The 14,003-nt window shown below is 46.4% G+C and overlaps 1 protein-coding gene across 1 annotated transcript in view; it reads right to left on the reverse strand.

Annotated features, from left to right (window-relative positions):
- The window catches only part of LOC306815427 (class I histocompatibility antigen, F10 alpha chain-like), a 235,813-nt gene that overhangs the window by 220,653 nt on the left and 1,157 nt on the right, over positions 1–14,003 (reverse strand). Inside the window, exons 2-5 of the mRNA XM_079331989.1 lie at positions 4,368–4,631; positions 3,651–3,926; positions 3,066–3,338; positions 2,584–2,973 (exon numbers count right to left, since the gene is read on the reverse strand). Of these exons, the coding sequence (XP_079188115.1) occupies positions 2,666–2,973; positions 3,066–3,338; positions 3,651–3,926; positions 4,368–4,631 (1,121 nt within the window). The 3' untranslated portion in view covers positions 2,584–2,665. The remainder of the gene's footprint in view (positions 1–2,583; positions 2,974–3,065; positions 3,339–3,650; positions 3,927–4,367; positions 4,632–14,003) is intronic.

Raw genomic sequence — 14,003 nt, forward strand, 5'->3', positions numbered from 1 at the left:
ACGGGGTTAGGACCCTCCCTGGAATCACAAACCAGGATTTGGCTCCTTTATTTGATTTATTAAGGGGGGACACGGACCTGAACTCTCCCAGAGACTTCACACCAGATGCCAGAACCAGGTTGGATAAAGTGGCTACAGCACTGCACACTCACCAAGCCCACTGATACCACCCAGAGTCACATTTTTGATTTTCTGTTTTAGGAGAATGCCCACATTTTTGTGGTTCAATTTTTCAATGGAAAAAGGATTTGTCTGTCCTTTTGTTAATTTTACAATGGATCTTCCTATCTTATCAGATGCCCAAAACAATCACTACTTGTCCTGAAATCCTTTCTCAGCTGATCACGAAATCCCAATCCCGAGTTTTAACCTTTTCCAGAAATTATTTCTGTTATGTTTATACTCATTACTCCCCTGTATTTAGAATTTTTACTTCAGCAATCTGAGGTTTCTCAAATTGCTTTAGCAGCTTTTATGGGACAAATCTCAGTTCATTTCCCAAAACATAAATTACTACACCTTCCTTTGAATTTTACCCAAAAACCCCTAGATAGTCACACCCCTCTTAATGCTCTTAATATTTTTACAGATGGCTCTGGCAAATTGCATAAATCAGTTATCACCTGGAAAGACCCTAACAATGATAACTGGGAATCAGACATTGAACTTGTAGAAGGATCAACACAGATTGTAGAACTTGCAGTGATTGTCCGTGTTTTCTCCAAGTTTTTAATTCCTTTCAATTTAGTTACAGATTCATTTTATGATACGGCATTGGGGAATGAGCAGAAGGTTCCCTCCTCAAATTTATCACTAATGAAAACCTATATATACATATAATATATAATATATAATATATAATATATAATATATAATATATAATATATAATATATAATATATAATATATATAATATATAAAATATATATATATATAATATAAAATTTGCTCAAAATTTTCTTTTTTAAGAAAACAACCTTATTTTGTCACCCATGTTGGTTCACGTACCAACCTACCTGGAAGTGAATTCAGGGCTGAAGGTAATGCCCATGCTGATCACCTCACCACGCCCATTCAAACCACCCTTCCAAATTTTTTTGAATAAGCCCATTTAAGTCACTCTTTTTTCACCAAAATGTCCCATCCCTCATAAGATCTTTTAATCTAACTAATGATCAGTCCCACATGATCATCAGCTCCTGTCCTGATTGCCAGCAGCAATCCATTCTCTCGGGGGGAGATGGTGTAAACCCCAGGGGACTCAATAGGTGATGGTGATCAGGAAATGACCATGAGATGACCATAAGATGATCAGGACAATGAGATGACCACATCAGGGCCACCTCAAGCCCATGGCTGTGCCATGGCCAACCCATGGTCATTTCTTGGTCCAAACCATCTCATGGGGCTGTGGTTGTGTCATGGTCATCCCATGGTCATCTCAGGGCTGTGTCACTCATGGCCACTCTCATCTCATGGCCATGGTCATGAGCAGAAACCTCTCTGAGATCCCAAACCCCAATTTTGGGACACTCAAGGACCATTGGGGACAATGAGGCCTGGCCTGATCCCTCCCCCCATCCCACTGCCCCTCCAGGAGCCTGACACAGCCAAACCCTTCTGGGGACACCTCGGACATGGGACACAGAGCGGGAAATGAATCCTGGGGGATGGAGCCAAGTATGGCTGGCAAGTCCCCATGTCAGTCCTGGTGTTCCCATCCCAATCCTGGTGTCCCCATCCCAGTCCTGATGTCCCCATCCCAGTCCTGGTGTCCCCATCCCAATCTTGGTGTCCTCATCCCAATCCTGGTGTCCTCATCCTGTTCTTGGCATCCCTATTCTCATTCCTGGCTCCCAGAGAGGAACTGACAGACACTGGAGGAGGGAACCTGGATTTATTGCCTCAAGCAGGATTTATTGCCCCAAGCAGGATTTATTGCCCAAAGCAGGATAATTTCACACCAGAACTAAAGCATTGGGAATGTTTGTGGTTCTTGGCTTTAAAGAAGCCAAAATGGGAAATTGATCCATTAGCAGGAGCTGTGGGTGGGTAAAAACATGGAGAGGAGCTCTGCTGGAAAGCCTCAGTTTCCTGGGAACAGGAAGGGGCTGGATCAAGCTCTGTGGATTGCTCAGGGAGTGATTCCTGCTGAGATGAGAGAGGGTCACAGTGTCACCCTGTCCCTGTCCCCATCCCACAGGATGGGCCTGGCTGGAGTCCATGGAGAGCAGGAGCTGCTTCAGATCCAACCGGATCCTGCCCACTCCTGCTCCATCCATCCATCCCACCCAAACCCACTCTGGAATCCCAACCTGATCCTGTCTCATCCATCCCACACCAATCCTGCCCTGTCCACTCTTCCATCATCCATCCATCCATCCATCATCCATCCATCCATCCATCCATCATCTATTCCATCATCCCAACTGATCCTGCTCCAGAATTCAGCCCCGATCCCACTCCAGAATTCAATCTCATCCTGCTCTGGACCCCTCCTCTGATCCAGAATCCCTCCCTGATTCCAATCTGTCCATCCTGTCCCAATCCCCCTCTGGAATCCCACCCTGACCCCACTCCGTACCTGCAGTCAAGCTGTGGTTCCCACATCATTCCCTGCAGAAAGAGAAGATCCATGAGATTCCAGCACGGATCACACACTGGGATTAACCCCAGGATCCATTCTGGGATCCACATGGAGGGGATCCAGAGCTGGATCCGCCACTGGTACTCACTGGCTGCCATGTTGTATCCATTCCGGTCCACCCTCCCTGTGGAAAAACAGTGGGATCAGCATTGGTGGCACAGGATTCCCAGAACGGTGCTGGGTGGATCTGTGCCCCTTCCTGACCCCCATCCCGTGTGTTACCAGATTGGAGCTTCCAGACGACGAATCCAACGAGGACAATGAGGATGATGATGGCAACAATGGACACAGCGACCACCACGGTGAGATTCCCACCAGATGTCGGCTCTGGGAATCGAGGGATGGTGAGGAGGAGGAGGGGAATCCCCATCTGGGAATTCCAACTCCCCAGTTGCCACATTCCACATTCCCAGCCTCACCCCAAGCGAAGATCCCGGGCTCCGACATTCCGGGATGCTCCACCCGGCACCGGTACTGCTCCCGCTCCTCCGGCCGCGCCTCGATCCTGGCCCAGGTATGGAAGGTGCCGTCGCTGTTGGGAACGACCCCGCCCCACTCCGTCTCCTGATCCCGGATTTCATCCCCCTTCATCCAGTTGACCGCGATGACCTTGGGGTAGAATCCGTACGCGTGGCAGGACAAGATCAGCATCCCGTGTTCCTCTTTTCCAGACACATGGACATCAGGGGGCTCTGGAATGGGATAACAGTGAGAGACGTCCATGGAATTCCATGGGAATGGGATGGGGGTGAGAATTGCCCATGGAATTCCCTGGGAATGGGATGGAGCTGAGATCTGCACATGGAATTCTCACAAGAATGGGATGGGGGTGAGATCTGCCCATGGAATTCCCACTGGAATGGGATGGGGTTTTTAATGTGCCCATGGAATTCAATGGGAATGGAACAGGGGTGAGATCTGCCCACGGAATTTCCACAGGAAATATAGGGTTCCCAAGTCCTCCATTCCCAAATCTCACATTCCCACAGGAATTCTGCTCCCACCTTTGCGGTCCAGCTCCTTTTGCCCATATCCGACGTATCTCTGGAGCCACTCTGGGCAGATGTGCTCCAGGTAATTCGTCACCCTCTCAGCCTCATTCGTTTCATCTTCCCAGTACCTCCTGGTGACCTCAGCAGCGCTGTCGGCCACCACCAATCTCCTGGATTCCAGGTCAAAGGAGATGAAATCCTGCCCGTCGTAGCCATCCCGGCGGGATCCACGGATGCTCCCGTCAGACAGGAGGTCACAGCCATAAACTCGCAACCTTGTGTGAAAACCTGGGGGAATTGTACCCACAGAGACTCATGGAATTGTGTCCCAGCCCCACACAGCCCCATCCCAGCCCTATGGAGCACCAGGGTCTGATGAAGACCCAGAGAGCCTCATCCCAGCCCCACAGATCCCCATCCCAACACCATGGATCTCATCCCAGACCCACAGATCCCCATCCCAGACCCATGGATCCCATCCCAACCCATGCAGCACAAGATATCCCATACCAGCCTAATGGATCACCATCTCTGCCTCTTGGCACTCTGTCAATCCACATCCAAGCCCGATAAATCCCATTCAAGCACTATAGATCCCCACTCCAGCCCCACAGATCTCAGCTCATCTCCATGGATCCCATCCCAGCCCCACAGATCCCATCCCAACCCCACGGATCCCATCCCAACTCATCCATCCACATCCCAGCCCCACAGATTCCCCCCACTCGCCCCTGCTCTGGTTGTACCAGTCCCGCAGTATCTCCAGGTTCCTGGCAGCCACGTACTGTTTCCCCACATAGATCTGGGTGTTCCCATCCCAATATTCCGGCTCTGCTCCGTCCTTTATCCACTGTGTCAGCGGCTCCATCCAGCCCCGCTCGCTGTCGCAGCGTGTGAAGGGGATCCCATCCAGGTACCCAATGGCCATGAACTGGGGGATCCCCGGGCTGGGCTCTGACACTGCCACATCCAGGTAGTGCAGGGAGTGGAGAACTGGGGGGACACAGAGATTTGGGGGGGGTCGAGGGGTCATGGATCAATGAAAGGGGAACTGGGAGAGCAGGAAAAGGGGTGCATGGGGTCCCAGTGGCCAGGAATAGGGGCTCAGGGGATCCCTGTGCCCAGGAAAGGGGGTCCAAGGGTCCCCAGTGCCAAGGAAAGAGGGGTCACAAGGTGGGGAGACCCGGGATGGCTGGAATGGGGTGTTTGGGGGTCCTTGATGCAGAGGGAAAGAGGGGCTGGGGGATGAGAAAAGCAGGAATGGGGGTCCAGAGGGACTCAGAGTCAAGGAAATTGTGGGTTTGGAGCTGGGGAAGGCGGGATGGATGGGAAAGGGGGTGCAGGGGGGGATTGGTACTGGATAAGGGAGTGCAGGGAGGTGCCTTCCTTTCCACTGGGACTGGGAATTCAGGGGGGTCCCAGAGCCAAGAATCCCCCCTGGGAGCCTCCACGATACCCCAGGGACCCTCCCAGACCCCCCGCAGGACGAGCAGGGAGTGGAGATCTGGGGTGATGCAGAGACTGGGGGGGCAGGAAGCGGAACGGGGAGAGCCAGGAAGAGTCCAAGGTACAAAGGAGGGACTGGGAGAGGCGGGATGGGGGATCCAGGGGGTCCCTGTGCCCAGGAAAGGGGCTCCAGGGGTCCCCGGTGTTGAGGGAAAGGGGGGGCTGGGGCTGGGAGAGGCGAGCGGATCCCGGAGGCGCAGCCTGGGAGACGGGAAAGAGACCGAGGGAGTGCGGTGGGGGAGGGGCCGGGGGAAAGGGGGAATTCCAGGGAGTTCATCTGGATCCCGTTGGATCCCCGCTGAGACCCCCCTGAGACCCCTGGGACCCTCTGGGACCCCGTTTCGGGAAACGCCGGGAGTAGAAAACGGGGGGGACACGGAAAGTTGGGAGGTTCGGGGGGTCCAAAGGTCAAGAAAAAGGGCGGGACTCGGGTCTGGGAAAAGCGGGATGCCCGAAAAGGGGGTGCAGGGGGGTCTGGAAATGTTCTGGAAATGGAGATTCGGGAGTGCCCCAGTGCCGGGAATGGCGTTTCAGGGGGCTCCCAGTGTTGCCCGATGCCCCAAACAGAACACAAACTAACAGAGTTAGTTTATGCGGTGCTTTATTCAGGGCCCGGGGAACCTGCGGACTAGCGTCCAAAGTCAGGATCCCACAGCTCCCTTTTTCCATCAGGTTTTTATACCTTTTTACAAAGTGGTCTACGTGCAGAAATACACATTCTTCAAAACAATACAGATACATAAATCTTGCAGGTATCATTCCTAAAAGTTATAAATTCTGCATGCTTGTCTACTTAGAACTATAGGCTACCCCCCTTAATCCCCCTTGTATATTTGCCCATCACCAGAATCCTTTAATTATTATTATTATACTTTAGCCTTATCTTGAAAGTTTCTAGATGTCCTATATGCCCTACTAAATCCTTTGATTATTGTTTTCACAGTTCTAAATGTTCTATATGCTCTACTAATTCTTTTCACTATTGTTTCACAAGGTAGGTTCTCAGGGCCTGTCCGAAAACTGCAGTTTTCTAAGCCTTAGCATGACTACTACTATATCTACATTAGTCCTTTTTCTCATTATTTCGGTATCAACTCCCCCCTTTTGAGCATTCTTCAGATTTTCTGCAAGGATGCTCAATTCTTCAAGTTGTGGTTTCTATGTAGAACGGTGAGTCTTCTTTTCGAGTTGGCAGGATTACTTCTTTCCGGGTCAGTGCTCTCATGACACGTCGAGTATTAGTTCCCTCTCTGGCAATCATTCCTAAAAGACATCTATACATAATCATGCATACTACAATAATTAATACAATCATTATTACATATTGTACAATTGATGATATCCAACCAGAGACTTGGATTCCTAGGGAGCTAAACAGTGCTCCTACCCAGTTATGTTCAGCTTCTTCCTGGACTTCATGCACTTTTGTTTTAATTTGTTCCAATTGACTTATGTCCTTTTTTACTTCTTCTGTGACATTTGGGATATGTATGCAGCAATGATTAACCTTTCCTTGGAGGTATCCACAGACTCCATGTTCTTTTAATAAAAGCAAATCTAATGCCATTCTATTTTGGATTGTCATTTTTGTTGTTGCCTGCAATTGTAAATTTAGATCCTTAAATCCTTTCTTTGTAACGGTAGCTAACCTCTCAGTTTGTCCTAGTAATTTGTACAGCATCTCCCGGTTTCTATATGTAGAAATTGGTGCAAACAAGGATTCCAATACCCACCCAAATTTAACTCCTGATGAGGGTTCATGCCATTCATCTTCATTTCCCTGTCCTAGTTCTTCTGCTACCTTATTTATTTCTCTCTTTGCTCGTGACTGCATCTCTTTCTTCGTTAATTTAGACTGTTTCTAAAAAGGACATAATGTGGGAACCCCTAAGGTAATTTGTGTTACAGGCCCGTCTAATGGCAAATGTGTTGTCTATTGTCCATGTCCCATAATCCATACTAAATTTCCTGGACTCCTGATAGTTGTATCTTTACAGCTCAAAGTTTTACCCTTCTGGTCCTGCGGGAAAGCACTTCCTGGAATTGTATGGTTAAGTTTTCTACACTCACAACCCCATTTTATAAGCATTCTGACCGGTGCCAAACTAATTTGATTCTCTGGAGTGTCACAGGTGAGAATTTGGGTGCAGTTCCAATTTTCTTTTGTGGCGCTCAAAGTTTTTGTAGATGTGCTGGTTTGAGATACTTCTGTGTGAGTGGCATTTCTGCTTCCCGTCCATTGGACACACCAATTAACTTGTCCAATGTAACTATAATGTTCTAATATGCTGGGGCCCCATACCGTTTTCCAACTGTCCCACGAGGATTCCTGCCGGGATGAGTTCTGGCATATCATTTCATAATAGCTTTCATTTTTAGGTATTCTTTTCTTTTGCCAATGTGGTAGAAAACATTCCCACTTAGCATCTTCAGGTTTTACTTTTCCCCCCTGTCGCTAATTGAATTCCCCAATCCCTAATTTGTCCTAACCTTCCATGGCTAATTAGACAATCCTTATAGGTTAATATTCTTAATGTTTCTCCAACCTTTTCCCATTTTACTTCAATTTCGATTTTATTTCGTAATTTTAATTCACAACTTCCATTCTTACCCCTTTTTATTAGGGGTAAATTTCCTACTGGAATCACTCCCCAAGGGATTGGTTCCCCTGCAGCTTGTGGCAGAGGTAAACATGCCGTTATTTTTGATACGTTTTGTATTTGTCCAAAATCTCGAATTAACCCTACTACTAAATTTTGTTGTTCCTGGTTTCTCTGTAGTGCCAGGCTTGTATCTCTCAATCCATTCCACATATTTACTCGTGCACTGACTGGTATTACCTGCACCGAGTACCCCCTTCGGGTTTTATTTTCCTTTAAAATACCTACATTTATGTCCCCATAATCAAAGTTTTCTTTAATCCACACAATGCATGAGAATTGTCCTACCTGATCAGCTTGCATATGAGATATTGTCAATGTGGTGTTACCTCTTTGCTGTTCCATATCCCAAAATGTCACGATTCCTTCTGTAAATACTTCGTCTGTGGTGATTTGTCTCCAGGCTACCTTTACTTCTTTTAATCCAGCTCTCTGGTTGTCAGAAAACAAACAGGTTAAATTTATTCCCACACCTTCTGGCACCATTACATCTGGCTCCGGAACTGTAATTTTAACAAATGCTTCTCCCACCTGCATTATACAGACTAATGTTAAAAGAACTAAGTCCTTGCCCTGAACACCAGCTTTGTTGCAGACAGAGGCTGTACTTCCCATCTTGACGGGACCTTCTTGATTCGAGTGTAGTGAATCCAGTTGTCGATCCCTTGGACTTTCACTGCCGTGTAGGTAGTCATGATCACTTGGTGAGGACCGCCCCATACTTCTTTCAAGGGTTCTGTATTCCAGTTCTTTACATATACTTGATCTCCTGGCTGGATGTCATGGACAGGATTTTCCAAGGGCAGAGGCCGGTTCCACTGCAATGCTCCCCGCAGCGCTGTAAGGACTTTATTTAAAGACAAAATGTAACTCAACAATACTTGATCTCCTACTAAGTGAGGGTCCCCTTTGTAAGTTGCAGCATGATATGGCTTGCCATACAAAATTTCGTATGGACTTACTCCTATCTTTTCTCTGGGTTTAATCCTGATTCTTAGCAAGGCTAGAGGTAGTGCCTGGGGCCACTGTATCTTTGCTTCCTGACAAATTTTCTTAATCTGCCTTTTTAATGTCTGATTCATCCGTTTTACCTGGCCACTAGATTGTGGTCTCCAGGGCGTATGGAGATCCCAGGCTATCCCTAATACTCTGGCTACTTCTTGGACTACTCCAGCTACAAAGTGAGGTCCCCTATCTGAGGACATTCCTAATGGGATCCCAAATCTAGGAATGATTTCTCGTAGTAAGGTTTTAATTACTTCCTTTGCCTGGTTAGTCCTGCACGGGAAAGCTTCCGGCCACCCTGAAAAAGTACACACATACACCAGTAAATAACGGTACCCTTGTGCTTTTGGTAGCTCTGAGAAATCTATTTGCCAATAGTCTCCTGGTTGCGGCCCTACTTGTAACTTTCCTAGTTGTATTTGCCTTCGTGTCACTGGGTTATTTTTAATACAGACAGGACACGTGGCGTTAATCCGTTTTGCCATTGTTAACATCTGGTTGGAAATCACCTCATGTTTTAAAAATTGTACCAATGCGTCTGCTCCCCAATGGCACTTGTTATGTTCGATTTCTAAAATTGTTTCCATTACTTTTGTCGGCAGTAGAACCTGACCTACAGCTGTGACATACCATCCTTTTTCATTCTTCTGGGCCTGGAGAAATTGAGCAAGCTTCTCATCTTCATGTGTATACCATGGTTTCTGCTCAAGAAAAGAAGTTGCAGGGTTAATTCGCACTGGCAATAAAGCTAATTGTGTCCATACCTCTCGGGCAACCTGTTTGGCAACTCTGTCAGCCAACTGGTTTCCTTGGAACGCTTTTCCCTCTTCCTTTTGATGTCCTTTTACATGCATCACTGCCACTGCCTGAGGTTTATGCACTGCTTCCAATAGTGCTAATATTTGTTCTTTGTGCTTAATTTCTGATCCTTGAGAATTCAACAGTCCTCTTTCTTTCCATAGTGCTCCATGTACATGTATTACTCCAAAGGCGTATTTTGAATCAGTCCAAATGTTTACTCTTTTCCCTTGACTCAATTCTAAGGCTCTCACCAGAGCATGTATCTCGGCTTTCTGGGCTGAAGTTCCCGGGGTTAAAGCTTGAGCTTCTATTATTTGTGTCAAAGTCACTACTGCATATCCCGCATACCTGGTTCCGTTTTCCACAAAGCTGGATCCATCTGTAAACAGTTCCCATTCCGGATTCTCCAAAGGCTCGTCTTTCAGGTCCTTCTGGCTGGCATACACCTGTTCAATGATTTCTACGCAGTCATGTGTCAATTCGCCTCCTTCTTCCTGGCTGCTGCTCCTAAGAAATTCTGCTGGGTTGAGATGATTAGTTATTTTTAATTTAATGTCATCTTGTTCTCGGAGAAGTGCCTGGTATTGTAACATGCGGCTTGATGAGAGCCAATGCCCCCCCTTTTGTTCCAAAACCGCAATGACCATGTGGGGAACAAATACTTCCATCCTTTTCCCCAGAGTCAATTTTCTGGCTTCCCGAATTAGAAGCACTGTTGCTGCCACAGCTCTAAGACAACCTGGCCATCCGGCACTTACAGTGTCTAGCTGCTTTGAGAAGTACCCCACCGGGCGCTTCCATGAGCCCAGTTTTTGTGTGAGCACCCCTATTGCCAGTCTCTGTCTCTCATTTACGTATAGTTGAAAAGGTTTTGTAAGATCTGGCAATCCTAGTGCTGGGGCTTCCTTTAAGGCTTGTTTCAGACTCTGGAATGCTTTTTCTTGAGTTTGTCCCCACTGAAACACAGGGCTTTTGGCTGCCTCATACAGGGGTTTTGCTTTTAGTCCAAATTCTGGGATCCACAAGCGGCACCACCCTACCATGCCCAAAAAGGATCTTAACTCTTGTGGATTTCGTGGTGTGGGTATGGTGCAAATTGCTTGTATTCGATTAACTCCCAACTTTCGCACCCCTTGTGAAATTTCGCAGCCTAGGTAAATTACTTGGGTTCTTACCAGCTGAGCTTTTTCTTTCGATACTCGGTATCCAGCTTGTCCCAGCATATTAAGTAATCCAATAGTGAGTCTGAGGCAAACATCCTTTTCTGTGGAGGCTATAAAGATGTCATCAACATATTGTAGGAGAACATATAAGAAAGGTGATTCTTTTACCTGAGTCGTCTTCCATTCTTCTAACTCTCGAGCCAATTGATTTCCAAAAATAGTTGGTGAGTTTTTGAATCCTTGTGGTAGACGCGTCCAGGTGAGCTGCTTCTTGCGTCCCGTGTCTGGGTTCTCCCACTCAAAGGCAAAGTATTTCCTACTTTCAAGTGCCAAGGGGATACAGAAAAATGCATCTTTCAAATCAATCACTGTGAACCACTTAAACCTTTCCGACACAGCTGTCAACAATGTATACGGATTAGCTACTACTGGGTGTATATCTTTAGTGATGTTATTAATTGCTCTTAAATCTTGAACTAATCTATACTTACCATTTGGCTTTCTGACTGGGAATATCGGAGTATTGAATTCTGACTCACATTCCTGTAAAATTCCCAAGCTAAGAAATTGTTCAATCATGGGTGCTATTCCTATTCGTGCTTCCAATTTCAAAGGATATTGTCTTACCCTTACTGGGGAGGCTCCTTCCTTTAGTTCTATTACAACCGGTTGTGCTGCTTTTGATTTTCCAGGTACTCCTGTTTCCCATACCCATGGTACTACAGCTTGTTCTATTTCTTGTGGTATTTCTGCTGCTTCAACTTCTTTTACTACAAACAACTTAGCAATATTCTCCTCAGGAAATTTCAATCTTACTCTACCTTTTTCAAATATTATCTTTGCCTCTAACATTGACAATAGATCCCTCCCGAATAGCGATTCTGGGCTATTTGGCATATATAAAAATTGATGATCAAATTCTTTCCCCCCAAATTTTATATCTAATGGCCGCAAAAATGTTCGTTCCTCAACTTGTCCCGTAACCCCCACCACTTGGATAGTAGAATCACTCAAAGGTCCTAGCTTAGTGTTAACAGCTGAATATGATGCCCCCGTATCTACTCTAAATTCTAATGGTTCCCCATCTACTTCCATTATTACCTTTAAATCCTGGTCTAGTCAGCTCTGATTTTGGTAATTCCCCATCATGAGGGCTTGGGCGACACCTTGGGGATTTCCCGGGAAAGCACCTGTATTATTCATCAATCCCTGATTTCCATTCCCGCTGGCTATAATTCCTCCCCCAAAACCCATGCCTTGGTTGAGAGGACACTCATTTTTCCAATGTCCTCTATTTTTACATAGAGCACATTGATCTATCCCTAGTTGTATTCTCCCTCTTCCCATATTAAATTGACCCATAAGTCCTCCCGCACCCATTGGCATTCCCCCCTTTGCTATTCCCCTTCCCCCTCCTCGTCCACGTCCACGACTCCCCCCTCTCATATTATTTCCAGCCGCTTGCTGTAACACTGCCAACATAGTAGCCTGCTGTTTCCTGGCCGTTTCTTTTTCCCTATTATTATATACCTTCCATGCAACTTCCAACAGTTTATCTAAATTCCGAGTATCCTCTCCCTCCAGTTTTTGTAATTTCTTTCTAATATCTTCCTGAGACTGCCCCATAAAAATTAATGCTAGCTGTAATTTTCCCGATTCCCCTTCAACTTCTAAATTAGTGTATCTACGAGCTGTCTCCTTAAGCCGCTCTAAAAAGGTTGACGGAGACTCATTCTTTTCCTGCCTGACCGAATACAACTTAGACCAATTCAAAGTTTTTGGTATTCCATTCCGTATTCCTTCTGTTAGCAAATCCTGATAAGCTTTAAGTCTCCGAGAACCGCCCGTCGAGTTGGGATCCCACTCCGGATCTTCCCTAGGTACCAAATCATTTACTGTACCATCCACAAGCCGCAACCTAATCATTTCTCGTGCTTTCTCTGTCATAGCTTTAAACACCATTTCCTTTTCAGTAGAATCCATTATTGTGTCTAACAAAACTTGTAAATCATTCCAATCTGGGTTCTGAGTCTTAATTACCATTTTTACCACCCGCGCAGTTCGTTCAGGATCCTCCCGATACGCCCCCGCTGATTGTTTCCAAATTAGTAAATCATTCGGAGAGAAGGGAACTTTCACTATGACCCGTTCCCCCTGCGGCCCGACAGCTTCACGGAGCGGAACCATTAAATGAGCACCTTCTTCCTTTTTCTTCCTTTCCACCTCCCACCGCCCTCTCCGAGTTCTTTCACATAAGGGGGTCCGAGGTATATCAGTGGTTTCTATTTTTGCTTCCCGATCCCCCCTTTCTACCTCTGGCATACTTTCTCCACGTTCCTCCACCGGAGGGGCACTAGGGGCTATCAGCAAAGAAACATCCTCCTCAGGTTCCGAAAACCTAACCGAGCATTCCTTCTCTTTCTGCCAACCCTTACATCCATCACAATTCTGCTTTAATGTTTTCAAAACCATGATCCCACACTCCTTTTGCCACTCCGGTTTATCTTTCAAATAATAAAAGAGGTCTAGATACGGTATTTCATCCCATTTTTCATTACTTTGCAGAAAATGCATCAGAGGTGTAATAATGTCAGGATTCAGTGTACCGTTCCTAGGCCATTGCATACCATCGGGTTCATATAAAGGCCATACATAATTACAGAAATCAATCAATTTCCTTTTACTTAGTTCTTGACCAAAATTCCCCACATTCCAATGTTGTAATAAACAGCCTAAAGGCGAATCGTCCGGGATTTCTATCCCAGAACTTGCTATAGTTCTAAACGTTTATAAAGACATCATTTCACCTCTCTCTTTTTTTTTTTTTTTTTTTTTTTTTTTTTTTTTTTTAATATAAATTAACTTTTTTTTTTTTTACAATACCTGCCACACTGCAACACAACACTCACACCCTTTCCACAAACTTTGCCACACTGCACACCACACACAACACTCACACCCTTTTCCACCAATCCACCAATCTTGCCTTTCTCATCGCTGCGAGTGGCAAGTGCTGAACCTGCGCAGTCACTGCCGCGTCTGACGGTCAGCGCCTAGGCTTTTCCACAACCTTAAAGACGTCTGTGACCCCCGTGCGGAATCGCCGTTCCGACTTAATCGGCAGGCCCCCCTTCCCCTCAATAAAAGAATAAAGCACCTTCGGGCTTACCTCCAGGTCGTCCGTCAGGCGCGGGGTCGGGCACGGGTTGATGTTCTCCCCAGAAATCACC

Source organism: Erithacus rubecula, assembly GCF_903797595.1.
Source record: "Erithacus rubecula genome assembly, contig: scaffold_132_arrow_ctg1, whole genome shotgun sequence".
NCBI classification, from domain to species: Eukaryota; Metazoa; Chordata; class Aves; order Passeriformes; family Muscicapidae; genus Erithacus; species Erithacus rubecula.